Source organism: Nerophis lumbriciformis, linkage group LG34, assembly GCF_033978685.3.
Source record: "Nerophis lumbriciformis linkage group LG34, RoL_Nlum_v2.1, whole genome shotgun sequence".
In the NCBI taxonomy this organism is placed as follows: Eukaryota; Metazoa; Chordata; class Actinopteri; order Syngnathiformes; family Syngnathidae; genus Nerophis; species Nerophis lumbriciformis.
In genome coordinates, this window is record NC_084581.2 from 2,762,256 (window position 1) to 2,782,500 (window position 20,245).

Sequence of the window (20,245 nt, forward strand, 5' to 3'; positions counted from 1 at the left end):
TCATCAACAAGCTATAGGGTTTAATGTTAACACGCACACACATGCACACACACACACACACACACACACACACACACGCACGCACGCACACACACACACACACACACACACACACACACACACACGCACACGCACACACACACGCACACACACACACACACACACACACACACTTGAGTGGCTGCATGTTGATGTAGGGGTCAAAAGTAACAGGTGTGTGACGTGGAAGGACAGGAAGCTTCCATCAAAATAAGAACGTGGCACTGATGTGTTTATCTGCTGGGTGACAGTGGCTGCTCTTGTTGTTTATTTTGAAAGGGGGGACAGGAAGCATCAGGGGGGCGTAGCTTGCCGTTGCCTGGTCAGCGGGTGGTGAGCGTTGTGCGTTTAGGACGTGTGAGAGTGAGAAAGGGGGATGAACAACACGCCGCCAGGATTACGGTTGGTGTGTGGACTTTTTCTTTGACAAACTTTGCGGTGGAGGTTAGCGTCTGTGTGGGACAAGGGACATCTTGTGTATTTGGGACGGCGGCGGCCTCAATGCTCTTCCAGAAGTATTTGCAGTGCAGGGTGTGTTGTCATCACTTTCTGACTTTTGTCTTTTGGTCATCCTTCACCTGACGTTGTGTGTAGCGAAGGTTTGGACTTTGTGTTTTTCAGCGTGAGCATTGTGTGCCTCCAACTGGAGGTTGTTTTTTTTGCTGACATGGGGATTATAATGCTGGCCATTGTTGGCCCCTCTGTGTCTACTGAGCTGGTCAATTGATGCGGGATAAAAGGAAAAAAGTATGCATTGACACGGGCTTTGGGGACGTCGAGGCAGAGGGCGGTTGTGTCGGCGCTGCCATGCGGGCCCAGAACCCTCCTGGACTCAAAGCGACATGTCTTTAAACTACATCAAAAACTTCTATGAAGGATGCGTAAGTAACGTTTAACTCGGGCAGCAGCCTCCGCTCATCTCTTTCCGAGTCGCTCCGGTTCTGTTGGACGGAGTGACCATTGTGGAGCGACCGGTGGCATTAGTGAGAAATGATGAAGGCCAAGAAGGTTTGATGAAAGCTTTGTGTTCCCCTGAAAAGCTTTCACTCTTTTATGTGCTGACAAAAGAAGCTTTCACTTTGCTCTCAATACACACCATTGCTGCACCTGTGTGTGTGCGTGTGTGTGTGTGTGTGTGTGTGTGTGTGTGTGTGTGTGTGTGTGTGCATCCAGGGAATGGCGCCTCACTTGTTTGTATGTGTGTGTGTGTGTGTGTTCCAGCTCAGGCCTCCGACGGTGATCGGCCAGTTCCACACCTTGTTCTTCGGCTCGGTGCGGATGTTCTTCCTGGGAGTTCTGGGCTTCGCCGTCTACGGGAATGAGGCACTGCACTTCAGCTGCGACCCAGATCGCAGAGAGCTCAACCTGTACTGTTACAACCAGTTCCGACCCATAACGCCTCAGGTAGGACTGGCCAGTGACGTATAACCGAAACGTCTTATTACGTTACTAGTGTTCTCTTGCAGGTCTTCTGGGCCTTACAGCTGGTCACGGTTTTGGTTCCGGGAGCAGTGTTCCACCTCTATGCGGCCTGCAAGAACATCGACCAGGAGGAGATCCTGGAGCGACCCATCTACACCGTTTTCTACATCATCTCTGTTCTCCTACGAATCATTTTGGAAGTCATCGCCTTCTGGCTACAAAGTCACCTGTTTGGCTTCCAGGTGTGGTGATCGCCCTCCTGTCAGTTGTAGAACACGAACACGCGCTAACCCAGCGGTCATGTTTGTCCCGTTTTTCGAGGACCTTTAGACTAGCTGAGATGATGAGTCAGCAGATAAGTGCGATAGGCTTCAAAGGTTCTTCTCACATGTTCTCGCTCTCGCAGGTTCACCCACTCTATATGTGCGACGCCAGTGCTTTGGAGAAGGCCTTCAACGTGACCAAGTGCATGGTGCCCGAGCACTTTGAAAAGACCATCTTCTTGAGCGCCATGTACACCTTCACCGTCATCACCATTCTGCTATGCATCGCCGAGATCTTCGAGATACTCTGCAGACGTCTTGGCTATCTCAACAACCAATGACGTGCACACACCACATCTTTACTTTCTGTCAGCCTCTTGGAAAATAATGCAGGAGCACCATATGTGCTTCATTGTGACTGGAATATTCTGAGGGAGGTCATACCAGGTTCTACGTCAAATGGGAGCCAAAAGTTCTAGTCTGTAGAACATGTCACAGCCAGGAGGTCCAAAAGTGTCCTCTGAGGAGAACATGATGCTGCTCTTGGACCGGATCAAGTCCTTTTCAGATCAGGATGGACACAATATGGACATGAACCACCTGCTCAGGAGCATCCTTCCTCACACTTCCGTGTGTGACAATTCCACCGTGTGTGTGTGTGTGTGTGTCCATTGCAATCTTTCCTGCATGGACAGAAGCACACTTGGCTCCAGAGAAAGGCTGTGTTTACGCTCACATTCAAATTGAAACATTGGGGACACAAAAATGACGCTGCTTGAGGTAGTCATCAATTGGCTTGCTTAAGGAGCTTCATTAACTTTGGGTTTGAAATGGACGACAGCAGCATCAAATGTTCTTAAACTGCCTCCTTTCTAATGTCATTATTTAGTAGTATTATTTATTGATATATTTAATCTCGTGGAGTCACAGAACACATGGTATTTTGTTTTTATCGTCTTCATCAGACATCCATCCAACTTTTGTGAAGAACTTTCCAGCAATCTGTTTTTCATCTCAGGTACAAAATTGCATTAGCAGACAAAAGTGGATCAAACCCTCATTTCCAACGCTTTGAAAGCGCTGATGGAAGCTTTGGTTACGCACGCGGCGGCGGCTTTAAGAGGATTTGAAACTGCTGTGTTTCCCTGTGCTTTAAGTCCGTTTGTGTTGTGCTGGTCTTTGCTTGTAAGGTTTGCGACTCAATGTTCTGTTCTTCCTATTAAACAATCTCACAATTATAGATTTGATGACATCTGTGCATTCTTGCAGTTGTTACGTTATAAGCAACGGAGATGTCAGTAATGACGGTGCTTTCATGTAAGCTTTGCTGCTCATTCCATTTTAAATAAGCCCCTTGCTGTGTCAAAAACTAACCTTGATTAAGTTGATTAGCTGCTAGTAGTCGTGACGTCACATCTTGACGATAAAATACATGCCAAAGCCAGTACTTTTTCCAGGCGTTATTCATACTTTTTTACACATTTATCTTTTTTTAGGCGTGAGAGTGTCATACCTTAAGCTCAGAGCTTGTTAACTCGCTGTCAAAATGCAGTGCTTCGAAATCATCTGGTACGTACAAAAAACATGGCGACACTACCTCAGCAACCGACATGATTTAGCTTAAACATGCTAGCCCTGTTGCTAATACCTTCAACATATTGTGTTTAACTTATTCCCCACATGGTGTTTACTTTTACGTGAATCATTTTTGGAAGTGTGGAATGGTTGCGTTATTGGGATCCTAGCTACATCAAATAAATGAATGATGACGTCTAATATTTTGAACTTCTTTCTAATGTCTTAATGTTGCTTGTTTGTAAAAAAATAACTCAACAACGTTGTCTGTAGTTGATGTCAAATAAGTCATTGTGAACCAATTTTATGTGCAACACATTCAAATAAAATATACTGAATTGCCTGCAATGTCATTTAAAAATCAGTTGTTTAGATTGACATGTTTTGAAAATGTGGAGTTTGCATGTTCTCCCCGTGACTGCGTGGGTTCCCTCCGGATACTCCGGCTTCCTCCCACCTCCAAAGACATGCACCTGGGGATAGGTTGATTGGCAACACTAAATTGGCCCTAGTGTGTGAATGTTGTCTGTCTATCTGTGTTGGCCCTGTGAAGAGGTGGCGACTTGTCCAGGGTGTACACTACCTTCCGCCTGATTGTAGCTGAGATAGGCTCCAGCGCCCCCAAAAAGAATAAGCGGTAGGAAATTGATGGATGGAAATACAATATGAGTTTTGGAGGGAATTTACCTGACTTTGGATAAATCCTAAATTTCTTATTTAATGTTCTTATCACCGACTGAGCGTTCTCGTGTGTTTCTTAATAATATTTTAATCACTTAATGACAACAAATAAATGTTCAAACAACTTACACTTGAGCAGGTTACTTGAATATATTCTGTGTTTTTATTTTGGACTGCCGAGTTATGCTGCTGAGCACCAACGAAGAAGAACGACCAATGACGTCAGCACGTCTCATTGGCTAGCCATGCGGAAGTGAAAGGACCGGTTTAGCTACAACAACCAAGAAAGTCTGTCGTATGTTTTTGTGATTGTGTTAGTCCCGGGAAAGGTTCTAGAGAACATGGCGTTACCGGCCCAGTTCAAAGCCGTCCAGCACCACCTACGGACCGCACAGGAACACGAACAACGGGACCCCGTGGTGTCTTATTACTGTAAGTGTGCGGCTAAAGTTAGCTTAGCATAATCGCAACCTAACTTTTACCTCTAGCACAATCAAGCACGTTTTAACGTCAACATTTGTTCATTTAGCTGATGGAGCAAATGTTAGCTGACTTCCTGGTCTGCAGCTTGAATGATGTTTGGTGCGTGTACTTGAACGTATATGTGCACGCATGAATCTGTGTCAGTGTCTGTTTGTGAGTGTTTGTCTTAAAACGGTGATGCGTAGGCCGTCATGTGATCTTCTTGTTCCATGACAGATTAGCAGACATTACGTTGACTTTCCTTGATAGTTTCTCTTCAGTCGCCATGTTGGACACCTGACCAAACCTGCTCAACAACTGATGATAATGTTTCAGTTGTCAGGAATGTTCTACGGCTCGCTGCTGCATAGTTTTCAGTTTATCTCATGACACACAAGCTGCTCCATCACCATGGCAACGAGAAAACAAGGCTGTCACACAGTAATAGCCTGACGTCGTCGCCTACCTGGATTTGCTGTGTTGATACCCATGCAAGGGCATCATTAGACAGGTGCAATGGATGCCGAGTTGATACGGTTAATAATGTGAGTCCAGTCCACAGTGGGGCCAGCAGGGGAACCTCTTGCATGAAGACACGTCGCCGTGCAGAGAGGTCACCGACTGATGCATAAGGAGTGGTCACCCCGGGTCCTGACTTCATGCGCAAGTCCAGTCCATTGGGAGGCCAGCAGGGGATCATCTTGAATGGAGACAAGTCTGCAGGGCAGAGACGTCAACAACTGATACACAGAGGAGTGGTCCAACCTGGGTCCCGACTTTGAACAGCTAGCGCAACATCCGTGGAGGCTAATCCCTGGTCACCTGATAACCTCTCCATGCAGGAGAGGGGGGCAGAGCAGAAAAGAGAGGCGGCTGATCAACTGGTCTAAAAGAGGCCTATTTAAAGGCTAGGGTGTATAAATTAGTTTTAAGATGGGACTTAAATGCTTCTACTGAGGTAGCATCTCTAACTGTTACCGGTAGGGCATTCCAGATTACTGGAGCCAGAATTGAAAACGCTCTATAGCCCGCAGACTTTTTTTTTGCCCTGGGAATCACTCATAAGCCGGAGTTCTTAGAACGCAGATTTCTGGCTAGGACATATGGTACAATACAATCAGCAAGATAGGTTGGAGCTAGACCGTTTAGTGTTTTAGACCGTTTAGTATTTTATACGTAAGTAGTAAAACCTTAAAGTCGTATCTTAAGTGCACAGGAAGCCAGTGCAAGTGAGCCAGTATAGGCGTAATATGGTCAAACTTTCTTGTTCTTGTCAAAAGTCTAGCAGCCGCATTTTGTACCAACTGTAATCTTTTAATACTAGACATAGGGAGACCCAAAAATAATACGTTACAGCAGTCAAGACGAGACGTAACAAACGCATGAATAATGATCTCAGCGTCTGTGGTGGACAATATGGGACACATTTTAGCAATATTACATAGATGAAAGAAGGCTGTTTAATTTAGTAACACTCTAGAGTGGCCGTGCCAGCAATCGGAGGATTGCTGGTTACTGGGGTTCAATCCCCACCTTCTACCATCCTAGTCACGTCCGTTGTGTCCTTGGGCAAGACACTTCACCCTTGCTCCTGATGGCTGCTGGTTAGCGCCTTGCATGGCAGCTCCCGCCATCAGTGTGTGAATGTGTGTGTGAATGGGTGAATGTGGAAATACTGTGAAAGCGCTTTGAGTACCTTGATTGTAGAAAAGCGCTATACAAGTATAACCCATTTATCATTATTTATTTAATGTGTGACTCAATTGAGAGAGTTGCGTCAAAGATAATACCGAGATTCTTTACCGAGTCGCATTGTGTAATTGTTTGGTTGGCACTGATGGTCCTAATATTACAAACAGCTCCTTGATACATTTCCCAGGAAGTGTGTCAAGTAAACATGTTGTTTGTTTTGTCTCATTTACATGTCGCAGGAGTTCCTCTAATGTTATTTTATCAAAAAGAGAGATTATTTTTGAGGGCAATAGCTGTCTTACATGCATCCGTATCTGTGTTAATAGAACCCAGTTGTAGCTGGGACGCATTGTCTTTAATCTCCTTCTAATGAGTTCAATTTTCTTATTAAATAAATTCATAAAATCATCAGCCGAGTGGGTGGAGCTACTGAGAGGAGTCCCTTGTTGGGTTAGCGATGCTACTGTACTGAACAAATATTTAGGATTGTTTTTGTTGAGGTGGATGAGATTTGAGTAGTAATTAGTTTTAGCTAAGGTAAGCGTGCGTTTATAAGTTATTCAACTATTACTCCATGCTTGATGGAAAACCTTAAGTTTAATCGCACGCCATTTGCATTGCAGCTTTCTACATTATAGTTTAAGAGCTCTGGTTTCTTCTGTAAACCAAGGGGTACGCCTTTTAGGGGCCTTTTTAGCTTTTGCGGTGCTATACTATAGATGGCCTTGCGCATGGCATCGTTAAAGTTGTTAGTGAGGTTATCGATAGAGCCCACATCATTTGGGAATGGCGCCATTACTGAATGCACTAGGCAAGAGTCATAGTTGTGACAGCATGAATGTTGCGGCCGCTAAAGCAGTGGTTATTAGTAGCTTGTTGACAATGAGTCAGAACTTCAAATTTTATAAGGTAATGATCGGACATTACTTTAGTGTACGAAAGTACCATAACTTTGGAGGTGTTGACACCCCGGACATTGTATTACTGTTGCGATGCATGGGTTAATTTATTATTTGTGTAAGATCACAGCTATCAATTATAGTCTGAAGCGCCACAAACGGAGGGTCTGACGGGGTATTCATATGGATATTAAAATAATTATATTATCTGCGTGCATCACTAGATCAGCGACAAACTCTGAACATTTACTGATAAAGTCTGAATAGGGCCCAGGGGGGTGATAGATAACAGCCAGATAGAGAGGTAGCAATGTGACAGACCTCATAGTAAGCACCTCAAATGATTTATATTTATTACTTAGGTTAGGAGTAAGGTTAAGGTTTTCATTGTATATTAGTGCGACCCCTCCACCATTTTTAAAGGGACGCGCAATATGTGCATTTGTATAGTTAGGAGGAGATGCCTTGTTAAGTGGGAAAAATTCATCTGGTTTAAGCCAGGTTTCGCTGAGACCAATGACGTTAAGAGGGTTGTATGGTATACCGGTACTCGTATAGTATCGCGGTGCTAATGAATCAAAAACGGTACTATACTCTGTTTGAAAAGTAACGGGCATGACGGCACGCCGTCGTCATGTTGTGACATTGCTGGTTTTTCGAGTAGAGGAGCATGTTCGGCAGCGCATAAACACGGATTACTTACAAGCAGACAGGGTGTCTCGACAGAAAAGGGAGAATGGACGCATTTTGGCCTGAAAATGAGAAAGATAAAGGTGAAGCTATAACACTGAAATGCCGCTCAGCAAAAGGGGCACTAAAACATGGCTAGCTAATTAGCGGCTAACGTCCATCCGCAGTCGACAGTGTTTTAAGCTTCTTCTAAATCATTAATCCTCGCCTCCATGGCGACAAATAAAGTAAGTTTTTTACAAGTATCATCACTGCAGGACGAGGAATAGCTAAACATGTTTCAGTACACACCCTAGGAGGATACAATTACTCAGCGTCCTCGCTAACAAAATGTAGTGCTCCTGGATGTAAACAAACGCCATAGGCGGATCTACACCTGACATCCACTGTAATGTTACCAATTACAATAGCGTATCTAGTCAATACTACTATGATTACATCGATATTTTTTATCGTCACAAAATCTTTAAAAAAAAATTCATATTATGTTTATAAACTCAGAAAATACGTCCCTGGACACATGAGGACTTTGAATATGACCAATATATGATCATGTAACTACTTTGTATCGGATCAACCCCTACATTTGTGGTATCATACAAAACTAATGTAAAGCATCCAAACAACAGAAGAATAAGTGATTATTACATTTTAACAGAAGTGTAGATGGAACATGTTGAAACGTAAAATAACCAGATATTAACAGTAAATTAACAAGTAGATTAATAATGCATTTTTACAGCTTGTTCTTTATAATTATAATTTTGAATGACACAATATGTTACTGCTTATGTCAGCAGCCAAATTAGGAGCTTTAGATCGCTTACTTACTACTAAAAGACAAGTTGTCTAGTATGTTCACTATTTTGTTTAAGAACAAGATTGTTCTTGGATTGCAATAAGAAACAGATGTTTAATGTACCGTACAATTTTTTGTTAAAATAAAGCCAATAGTGCAATTTTTTTGTGGTGCCCTTTATTTAGAAAAGTATCGAAAAGTATCGAAATACATTTTGGTTCTGGTACCAAAATATTGGTATAGGGACAACCCTAGATTGTTGTCTCTAATGACCTTATTAACTAATAACGTTTTGGGAGACAATGATCTGATGTTTAAAAAGCCCATATTTTAGGTAGTGGACTGTTTTGAGGAGTTTTTATTAATGGTAGCCGTAGTTCTGATATTAATAACGTTACGTTTATTTTGTGTAGTGCGCCTTAAATGCGATCACATCTAGAAATTGATATGATGGGGATCTTAAGATTATTTGATTGGTGCTGCGATAAATTGAACGCGTCATAATTTGCCACCTCAGTAGAATGCATGTTCACGTCTGGCACAGTCACTACAGAAAAAAACATTAGGTGAGTTGTGTATTATTTTACAAGAAATGCTATGTGTGCAGGAATTTTCCAGCCTGGCGTTGGTTAGTACTAGCTAACTGACTCCTCACCCGGACTAACAGACACTCTTAATTGCTTGTGTCTGAACTTGCTCTAGTGTTGTTAGTCAACTGTGACTCAAACAGTAATCTATGTTCCTAGTTGGGGGGATGGCGCCTTCCCGGTTAGGGTGAAGGCTGTCCCTTCTCAGCAAGCCCGGTTTGCCCCAGAAAGAGGGCCAATTATCAATAAACGTTAGTCCCTTTTTTCTACAAAAACTAGCCAGCCATTTGTCAAGCTAGACATATCTGCTATACCTCTCATCATTGCCTCTCGCAGGCAGGAGGCCAGAGACAAGTACTCGATGCCTGGACATCGCGAGATTATAAGTCCTAGCTGTGTTCCTCTTTGTAATTTCTGACTGTCTCATCCTACTGTCATTGGAACCAACCTGTACAATTATGTTAGCGTATCAATTGGTGCGATTAGCCTGTCGTACGTGTTTACTTGGCCTGTTGCGAGTTAGTTCCCTAAGATTAGCTTCAATGTCAGGTGCTCTGGCCCCGGGAACGCACTTAATTATGACTGGTTTGCTAAACTGTATGCTTCGGGTGATAGAGTCCCCTATGACTAAGGTGCGGTGCCCGGTACACTGGGGTGTAGGACTGACTAAAGGGCTAAATCTATTATTCGTCTCAACCGGTTCACCGCATAATAATTGTATTTGTCGGTTATGTATGCAAATTATGGAGCACACCGTCACCACGTGGAAGTAGATGTCAAACATGGCGTTACAGTGGGATGACGTGTGCAGCAAAAGAATTGAACAGCGAGTCGTGTTTGGCTGAGCTTTGCTGGGAATATTTATGATGTCATGTGCAGCAAGGAATAAAAGAGTGCTGAAAACAAACAAAGAGTATCGGGTGCTACAGGAAACCGTTGACATGGTAACGGGCCAATTGTGTGTTGTGCTACACAAACCTTTCTTGTGTGTGTGTAAGTACACAGCTCTCCTATCAGCAAACAGCTGATAAAGCAGTTAAAGATAACAATTAATGACTCACATGTGAAAGCAATCGTCATGTCGTATGAGATTGTTGATGATGCCACATTTGCGCTTGTCATTTCCTGATGGAGTGGACTCTTGTGGTCCCGTAGTCCAAAGCCAAGTGATTATGCAGGAACATTATCCACAAATTTCAATAGATAACCAATATTATTTCAAACGTAGGTCAAGATCAACACTCTCTGACCATCAAGTCTTTTTATTTGTAGGCCGACTCTACGCCATGCAGACCGGAATGAAGCTGGACAGTAAAAGTCCTGAGTGCAGAAAGTTCCTGGTGAAGCTCATGGACCAGCTGGAGTCCGTAAGTCCAGTCTTGACATCCTACAATATTCAACACAAAATATGACACCCGACCTTTTCGAAAATAAAAATAAACATAAGGAAGTGTGACTGAAGAAGCGGGAGGTGATTGTGTGGTTAAGTCCACCTCATCATTAGAGGTGCAATGGTACAGGTCACCAACAGTGTGGCCCGTACCTCGGTTTTTGGCTTTTCGATTCTGTTTTTCAGTGTAAAGTGAACAACTTTTTCCTCTCAAAGTTCTTTCTTTATTTTACCTGTCAACAAAAACTGCCTTCTACAGTAAACAAAGTTAACAGTAACTAAACAACACTTTCAATTGTGAAATGCCCTATTATTCCTTTATTACTTGTATACATCCGTGCTTCTCACTGGTGACTTGGCAAGCGATGATCCAAAATGCAGAATTTTTGAAAACTCAAATACTATTGTGCTAAATTTACAAGTACCTAAATTTACAAGTCAGTTGAGATACTAGCTGTCTCCTGGATTTTTGATAAACCTTGAAGGGGAATTGTACTTTTTTGGAATTTGGCCTATCATTTACAATCACTATCAACAACAATGAAGTTAATGGGAGTCCTCTATTTTAGTGTTTCTTAACCGCCAACGCGGGGGAAGTGTGTCACATGGAAATGTGAGGAGGGACACACCTGAGCAGGTGGTTCATGTCCATATTGTGTCCATCCTTAACTGGGAAGGACTCGATCCGGTCAGCTTCATGTTGTCCTCACAGGACACTTTTGGACCTGCTGGCTGTGGCAACTTCTGCAGACTGGAACATTTGGCCGCCAAAAAATATCTGTTTCTCAGCTGTGGTCCGTATGGGCCGCCGCGGTACTCATTTGTAATATACTTTTCCACCACTTGTGACAGTAATGACAATCTCAAATAGAAGAGGTTTAGAGCATCTATCCATTTTATACCGCTTGTCCCACTCGGGATCGCGGGGGTGGCAGGAGCCTATCCCAGCTGCATTCGGGCGGAAGGCGGGGTACATCCTGGACAAGTCGACACCTCATCGCGGGGCCAACACAGATAGACAACATTCACATTCACACACTAGGGCAAATTTAGTGTTGCCAATCAACCTATCCCCAGGTCCATGTCTTTGGAGGTGGGAGGAATCTGGAGTTAGGGGTGGGTGATATATCGAGTTTGCAAGATGTATTGATATATTTTTAAACAAGACATGAGTTAAGAAAATATTGTGATATTGATATAATTTATTTCACGTTAAAATGACCAAACACCGCTTATTTGTTGTGTTCCTTGTTCTCCCTCGCTTCCCACTCCCTCGCACTCCCTACTAAACCCCTCCCCTTCCTCCTTGCAAGACGTGCTTGCACGTATAAAAACATCCATGATTGGTTGGTTGTTTACTTTGATGAATCACAATTGGTTGAGATTATGGCAAAACACTAGGGACAGGCCAATAGGGTGGGTCGTCGAACCAGACACAACAGACATTCAAAATGACGACGAGATTGTCTTAAAAGAGAAAAGTGAATATTCAAGCGGGTGATTTATATATTAAAAAAACTAGTGGAAGATGGCAGAGGGATTCTCTTCTTTAGATTTTTCTTTTTAGTGATGTAGACGACGTCCGTCCAGGAAACCCACAATGCGTCTACATGGCCACATTTGGACAAATGTATGCGTCTGGATAAAACCTTCATTTGAGTTGTTTACCATGTAAGCCCAAATCAAAACTGTTCTCGAGTTGCCAAGTCGGGCATATTTCGCATGAGAAATGTATGCCGAAGTGAGGAAGATCATAGCCGCACAATTAAGTAATGTCAATGACTTGGCGCTGACCAGAACCTTACGTGTGTGACAGTCCATTACATAGTTGACTGGGAATTAAAAAGTGTATTATTTGCACAGCTATGTTATTTATTTTGCGTAGAAAGAATATGTTTCTATTTTATTTATGTTTTGTAATTCTGTGCTACTTTAAACAGTTTCTTTTCTGTGCTGTTAATACCCATCTTGACTAACTGGGTTAATAAAAGGGTCACTGATTGTTTACAGTACACTTGTCATGCAGTTCAATTTCAGTGAATGTTGCTCAAATATGAATATCTTTATATGTATACTTTCACCGGAAAATATATTGAGATATATATGGAATATTGAGTTTAAGTAAAAATATATCGAAATATACTTTTTCGTCCATATCGCCCAGCCCTAGATGGAGTACCCGGCGGAACCCACGTAGTTAAAGGGGAGAACATGCAAACTCCACACAGAAAGACCCCAAGCCTGGGGTTCGAACCCAGGACCTTCTTCTTGTAAGGCAACAGCACTAACTAACCCCTGTTCGCCCGTGCTATGAATAAAGTGGTGAAGCTGTCTTTTCATTTGCATTTTAATTTTCTTGACAGCTCAGGTAATATTTATTTATTTATTTATTTTATTTAGCATACATTTAACATATTTAACATACATTTCTAATCAGCTTGACCTAAGATTATGTGTTAAAGTAGTCATATTAAGATTTTTTTTTACATTTAAAACACTTCCTTGTGGTCTACATGTAATTTCGATTCTTTGGTCGAAAATTTGCATTGATTATGTTTTACGACGCTGCTATAAATAGTTAGCGCTTGTAATAACAATATCACTAATACTTGGTTAATATTCAAGTCACGAATTGTAAATGGAGTATTGTTGGCGCTTTTTGGATGGTTATTCATTGGATTTTATGGGCGGATTAGTAGAGCTCCCATAGGCTCTGCTGTAAGTGGACTTTTATTTATGTTTATTTACAAGTTAGAATGTAAAAAAAAAAAATACGTCTGTTGCCATGTCTTTCATAATGATTGTGAACAATAGGCAAAATTCCAAAAAAGTGCAGTTCCCCTTTAAGTACTTTTATTCTTACGTGCTTCTAGGGCTGGAATAAGCGCCTCTTCAAGGTGAAATATTATATTGCACTTAAAGTATGATCACACAATTCAGGCATCAGTAAATATCCATTGATAAAAACATAAAAAGGGACCATAATGCCAGTCTGTATTAACTATCAAAAATCAAAGTGCACATCGTTGTCTCGTGAGTGGAAGAGAAGAAGAGTGTGACTACAGCGGAAAGTAACTGTGTGTATCGGCCTTGTTTGGACACGATGGAATTTAACGTATGATCAATAATTTAGCAATCGAAGTATGTGACTATTCAATAAAAATTACATATGCAATGCAATGTCTATCAAGTGATTCAATTGATTTTCGACAGTTAATATCAAACTGTCAGCTGTCATGCTCCTGCTCCCAAGCACACACACAAAGAGACACAAACTGTAGTCTGAGCCCATCCTGACGCGTCACGACTTCACAAACATTTGTAATAAACACAACTCTTATTATCACAAATAACATCACGGTGGTTATAATAACAAGTAAAACATCACGGTGGTTATAATAACAAGTAAAACAAAGTTGAATTAATCTACTGATTATTATTCACATCCAGCCAGGCAGAAGACGCTGTTGCGTGTGCGTTGCATCCCTACATCAATACGACACATTTTCCCCTGACAAGTGCTACCTGGATCGAGCTTTCAAATTTAAAGTGTTATCTTTTTCATTGATTTTAATGACATTCACATTTGTTAGGAAAACTCAGTTTCATGATTTTCACACAGTCACAAAAAAGCATCATGACAATGTTTGCCTCGTTAGTAATGAGACTGCCTTCATTCAAGACTTATGCACTTCTACCTCACTTACTTACGCTGGGAGTGTGTGTCCGCAGGCTGGATGAGAGAATACAAAAAAACCGGACATGTCTAGAAAAAATTACACGCAAATGTGAGAATAGGGCATCATGTGCCTGAAATTCTACATTGAGAGCAGGATTTCCCCACACGAAACAAAGTGAACTGCAGTCTCCAGTGAGGTGCATGAGTGAAGTCGCTGCTCCTTTAAAATGTTTTCCTTCAACTTCAATGCTAGTGCTATATTTTCTAGGCTCAACTTACACTGTTGGGGGGGGGGGGAAGGCAACACAGTGATTGGATATTATGTCGTAGGGAGGTAGGGGTTTTTGCGACTCAGGCTTGCTCGTGCGCACACAGAAGAATACAAGAACTGGGCCCATAAGGCATATTGTCCCGTACAGGCCTCATCCAATGGTCCAATATTTTACAGAGCACCGTTGAATTCTTACTGATCATGTAACAAACACAACTAACTTAATTAACCTTTCCAGCCTGATGAGTCACACTAGAGAGCAAAAAGTTATGTCGGCTGCCAGGATTTAACATTTTATAGCTGTAGGACTCGCTGCTGCAGGTCCCCCAGCAGGGGTCAAACAAACAAACCTTTTCTCAAGAGACAGACAACCATGTGTCCACCAAGCGGTCATTGTGTGATGTCATTGTGTAATATCATCTTGTAAGGTGCCTTGAACTCAAAAAGGTAAACAAATAACCAATAGAAAAGCACTCAGAGAGCGCAGTCTGTACCCCACCATTGCGCTGCTTGCCAGCACTCTTTTTTTATTCAAGTTTAGATTCAACTTTTTTAAAAACGACTACCGTATTTATATTTTATTTCATAGTTTGGCCGGGGGTGCGATTTATACTCCGGAGCGATTTATGTGTGAAATTATTAACACATTATCGTAAAATATCAAATAATATTATTTATCTCATTCCCGTAAGAGACGAGGCGAATGTCAGCAATCGTCACACTCACGTCAGCAATCGTCACACACACGTCAACCAATAAAAATTCGGCGGGGGCGGGTCATGGCAGAAGTGCATTGTGCGTCATGGCAGAAGTCATTGTGGGTCATGGGATGCTACCTGCTACTACGTCCGTAGCTATAAAAATGGATAATTTCAACATTGGCGGTAACTTATAAAAACTGAGAAGGGCTGAACAAAAATGGCACCGAAAAGGAAATCATATACTGCAGATTACAAGCTGGACGTAGTGAAATATGCAGCCGAAAACGGCAAGAGGAAGCGGCGCATACCTTTTCGAGTTGGCAGATTTGTTTAGAAGCGACACCGAGGAAGAAGATTTCATCGGATTTAGCGAGTGACAGATTGTTTGGTAAACGTATAGCATGTTCTATATGTTATAGTTATTTGAATGACTCTTACCATAATAGGTTAGGTTAACATACCAGGCACGTTCTCAGTTGGTTATTTATGCGTCATATAACATACACTTATTCAGCCTGTTGTTCACTATTCTTTATTTATTTTAAATTGCCTTTCAAATGTCTATTCTTGGTGTTGGATTTTATCAAATAAATTTCCCCCAAAAATGCGACTTATACTCGAGTGCGACGTATATATGTTTTTTTCCTTCTTTATTATGCATTTTCGGCCGGTGCGACATATACTCCTGAGCAATTTATAATCCGAAAAATACAGTACTAATAGTTGTCATTAAATAACACACACCAGTGTTTCCCATGTACCGTATTTTCCGCACTATAAGGCGCACCGGATTATTAGCCGCACCTTCAATGAATGGCATATTTCATAACTTTGTCCACCAATAAGCCGCCCCGGACTATAAGCCGCGCCTACGCTGCGCTAAAGGGAATGTCAAAAAAACAGTCAGATAGGTCAGTCAAACTTTAATAATATATTGAAAACCAGCGTTCTAACAACTCTGTCCCAAAATGTACGCAAATGTGCAATCACAAACATAGTAAAATTCAAAATAGTGCAGAGCAATAGCAACATAATGTTGCTCGAACGTTAATGTCACAACACACAAAATAAACATAGCGCTCACTTTCTGAAGTTATTCTTCATTCGTAAATCCTTGGTCTTCGGTGTCCGAAGTGAAAAGTTGGGCAAATGTGAGATCCAAAATGGACGGTTCCGTCTCGTCGAAGTCATCGGAGTCAGTGTCACTGTTATCCAGCAGTTCTGTGAATCCTGCCTTCCGGAAAGCTCGGACCACAGTTGTGACCGAAATATCTGCCCAGGCATTTACGATCCACTGGCAGATGTTGGCGTCGTCTGGCGCTGCCTCCGTCTTAGTGAATGTGTGTTCGCCTTCTGTCATCCACTGTTCCCACGCAGTTAGCAGTCTAGCTTCGAATGCCCTGTTGACACCAATATCTAGCGGCTGGAGGTCTTTTGTCAATCCACCCGGAATGACGGCGAGTATTGAATTAAGCGCGTAAGCGTGTCTCTTAAAGTGATGTTATGAGCTAGCAAATATAACAACTACACTACCCAGCATGCAACGATAGTTACGAGCATGCGCGGTAGCCCTGAGAAGCGTTGTATGCTGGCAGTTAGAATGTGGTTATGAGTACGCTGTGAGTAAACGAGAACTCAGTTAACACGCCTCGTCTGCATTATTTATAATTAGACAGACAACACACTTAATAGGAGCCATTTTGGGGTCTTTACATAAACACACAAATGGAAATGAAACGTCACATATCCCAGCATGCACCGCGCGCTTCTTCGTCATCCACTGTTCCCACGCAGTTAGCAGTCTAGCTTCGAATGCCCTGTTGACACCAATATCTAGCGGCTGGAGGTCTTTTGTCAATCCACCCGGAATGACGGCGAGTATTGAATTAAGCGCGTAAGCGTGTCTCTCAATGTGATGTTATGAGCTAGCAAATATAACAACTACACTACCCAGCATGCAACGATAGTTACGAGCATGCGCGGTAGCCCTGAGAAGCGTTGTTGTATGCTGGGAGTTAGAATGTGGTTATGAGCACGCTGTGAGTAAACGTTGAGAACTCAGTTAACACGCCTCGTCTGCATTATTTATAATTAGACAGACAACACACTTAATAGGAGCCATTTTGGGGTCTTTACATAAACACACAAATGGAAATGAAACGTCACATATCCCAGCATGCACCGCGCTCTTCTTCTTCTTCCGGGGGCGGGTGGTTGCTTACAGTACAAGAAGAAGCGCTTCCTGTTCTATGGGGGCGGGTGCTTACCTTGGCGGTTGCTTGCGTAGAAGAAGAAGCGCTTCCTGCTCTACCGGGAAAAAAGATGGCGGCTGTTTACCGAAGTTGCGAGAACGAAACTTTATGAAAATGAATCTTAATATTTATCCATATATAAAGCGCACCGGGTTAAAAGCCGCACTGTCAGCTTTTGAGTAAATTTGTGGTTTTTAGGTGCGGCTAATGGTGCGGAAAATACGGTATTCATTTACTTGTGGTGGGCCGCTACAAGTAACTCTATGGCCGCCACAAATTAAAAGATAAAAACATTGTATTAATTAGTTTTTTTAAATTTTGCGATACAGTAAATAACATTTCACCTTCCAGGTGATATGTGTGCTACCATCCCCTGCAATCATGTTCCACAAAACATTGACTTTGTCATTAGTTTTGAAATCAAGAGTTTGAGGGTTTAGCAACAGGCTTATGAAGTTAGTCAGCACATACACAAAGTGATGTGTGTGCTGCAGGAGCAGGAGACTTCTTGAGGAGTACAACGTTAGCGGTCAGTATTCGTTTTTACAGATATTGGTGAATACAGGTAAAAGCCAGTAAATTTGAATATTTTGAAAAACTTGATTTATTTCAGTAATTGCATTCAAAAGGTGTAACTTGTACATTATATTTATTCATTGCACACAGACTGATGCATTCAAATGTTTATTTCATTTAATTTTGATGATTTGAAGTGGCAACAAATGAAAATCCAAAATTCCGTGTGTCACAAAATTAGAATATTACTTAAGGCTAATACAAAAAAGGGATTTTTAGAAATGTTGGCCAACTGAAAAGTATGAAAATGAAAAATATGAGCATGTGCAATACTCAATACTTGGTTGGAGCTCCTTTTGCCTCAATTACTGCGTTAATGCGGCGTGGCATGGAGTCGATGAGTTTCTGGCACTGCTCAGGTGTTATGAGAGCCCAGGTTGCTCTGATAGTGGCCTTCAACTCTTCTGCGTTTTTGGGTCTGGCATTCTGCATCTTCCTTTTCACAATACCCCACAGATTTTCTATGGAGCTAAGGTCAGGGGAGTTGGCGGGCCAATTTAGAACAGAAATACCATGGTCCGTAAACCATGCACGGGTAGATTTTGCGCTGTGTGCAGGCGCCAAGTCCTGTTGGAACTTGAAATCTCCATCTCCATAGAGCAGGTCAGCAGCAGGAAGCATGAAGTGCTCTAAAACTTGCTGGTAGACTGCTGCGTTGACCCTGGATCTCAGGAAACAGAGTGGACCGACACCAGCAGATGACATGGCACCCCAAACCATCACTGATGGTGGAAACTTTACACTAGACTTCAGGCAATCGAGGAAATCGAGGTCCCAGAGTCTGGAGGAAGACAGGAGAGGCACAGGATCCACGTTGCCTGAAGTCTAGTGTAAAGTTTCCACCATCAGTGATGGTTTGGGGTGCCATGTCATCTGCTGGTGTCGGTCCACTCTGTTTCCTGAGATCCAGGGTCAACGCAGCCGTCTACCAGCAAGTTTTAGAGCACTTCATGCTTCCTGCTGCTGACCTGCTCTATGGAGATGGAGATTTCAAGTTCCAACAGGACTTGGCGCCTGCACACAGCGCAAAATCTACCCGTGCCCGGTTTACGGACCATGGTATTTCTGTTCTAAATTGGCCCGCCAACTCCCCTGACCTTAGCTCCATAGAAAATCTGTGGGGTATTGTGAAAAGGAAGATGCAGAATGCCAGATCCAAAAACGCAGAAGAGTTGAAGGCCACTATCAGAGCAACCTGGGCTCTCATAACACCTGAGCAGTGCCAGAAACTCTTCGACTCCATGCCACGCCGCATTAACGCAGTAATTGAGGCAAAAGGAGCTCCAACCAAGTATTGAGTATTGTACATGCTCATATTTTTCATTTTCATACTTTTCAGTTGGTCAACATTTCTAAAAATCCCTTTTTTGTATTAGCCTTAAGTAATATTCTAATTTTGTGACACACGGAATTTTGGATTTTCATTTGTTGCCACTTCAAATCATCAAAATTAAATGAAATAAACATTTGAATGCATCAGTCTGTGTGCAATGAATAAATATAATGTACAAGTTACACCTTTTGAATGCAATTACTGAAATAAATCAAGTTTTTCAAAATATTCTAATTTACTGGCTTTTACCTGTATATGCCTGTAAGTAGAAATACACTTGCTGTATTATGTCAACTTTGTTTCGATAAAATCTCATTTGATAAATGTTTATACAAGTTTGTTTTGCTATTTCATTGGCCGGTCAATGAGTTGGTCCATTATATGTTAGCATTAAGCTAGCAGCATTGGCGTTAACTTTCATCCTATATAAATGAATTGCCTTTTTTCAGTTTATAACAAGTGTGTGAAGTGTATTGTATATTTAACAGGATTCCGACATTTTTGTGCATTTCATTAGTATATGAATGTACTTTTCTTTGTGTATTTAGTTTTACTGTAACTTCATTGTGGCGACTATCCATTAATTTCCTTAAATTGTTTTTTTCATCGCTAATTTAAAAGACTACCAAGACTGACATTTAGGGAGGGCAGAACAATGTCAATAAACCAGGGGTGTACAAAGTGCAGGCTGTTGTACATTGTAGTAATACAAGCAGCAACAACTAAAAAATAGAGCAAAACGATATAATACAAGCAAAAAATATGTTAATACTAATAACACAGATTGGTTTTCAAATATAAATATAACTTACTATTAGCATTTTTAAAGAAAATATATGCATTGTTGCCGATAATGCAAATTATATGATGACATAATATTGACACTGCCCCCACCGAACTGTATTTTGAATGAATGAAATAAGTTTATTTCGGT

General features: G+C 41.9%; 2 protein-coding genes across 3 annotated transcripts in view; both read left to right on the forward strand.

Annotated features, from left to right (window-relative positions):
* Nucleotides 1-383: 383 nt before the first annotated feature.
* Nucleotides 384-3,529, forward strand: gje1a (gap junction protein epsilon 1a). 2 transcript variants are annotated; one of them, XM_061929833.1, is made up of 4 exons: nucleotides 384-445; nucleotides 1,261-1,443; nucleotides 1,506-1,703; nucleotides 1,868-3,529. In XM_061929833.1, the coding sequence occupies exons 1-4, from the start codon at nucleotides 416-418 to the stop codon at nucleotides 2,063-2,065; spliced, it is 609 nt and encodes a 202-aa protein (XP_061785817.1). In that variant the 5' UTR covers nucleotides 384-415; the 3' UTR covers nucleotides 2,066-3,529. The 2 variants fall into 2 exon arrangements, with proteins under 2 accessions (XP_061785817.1, XP_061785816.1); XM_061929832.1 differs by lacking the exon at nucleotides 384-445 and adding an exon at nucleotides 841-920.
* Nucleotides 3,530-4,208: 679 nt separating this feature from the next.
* The window catches only part of vta1 (vesicle (multivesicular body) trafficking 1), a 37,655-nt gene continuing 21,618 nt past the window's right edge, over nucleotides 4,209-20,245 (forward strand). Inside the window, exons 1-2 of the mRNA XM_061929894.1 lie at nucleotides 4,209-4,412; nucleotides 10,382-10,476. Of these exons, the coding sequence (XP_061785878.1) occupies nucleotides 4,322-4,412; nucleotides 10,382-10,476 (186 nt within the window). The 5' untranslated portion in view covers nucleotides 4,209-4,321. The remainder of the gene's footprint in view (nucleotides 4,413-10,381; nucleotides 10,477-20,245) is intronic.

Bases quoted from the DNA above. Each gene is read 5' to 3' on its own strand.
- gje1a (XM_061929832.1), top strand. From the start codon at position 882: ATGTCTTTAAACTACATCAAAAACTTCTATGAAGGATGC. The intron at 1,444-1,505 runs GTAGGACTGGCC...GTTCTCTTGCAG, and splicing joins TCCGACCCATAACGCCTCAG to GTCTTCTGGGCCTTACAGCT. The intron at 1,704-1,867 runs GTGTGGTGATCG...TCGCTCTCGCAG, and splicing joins GTCACCTGTTTGGCTTCCAG to GTTCACCCACTCTATATGTG.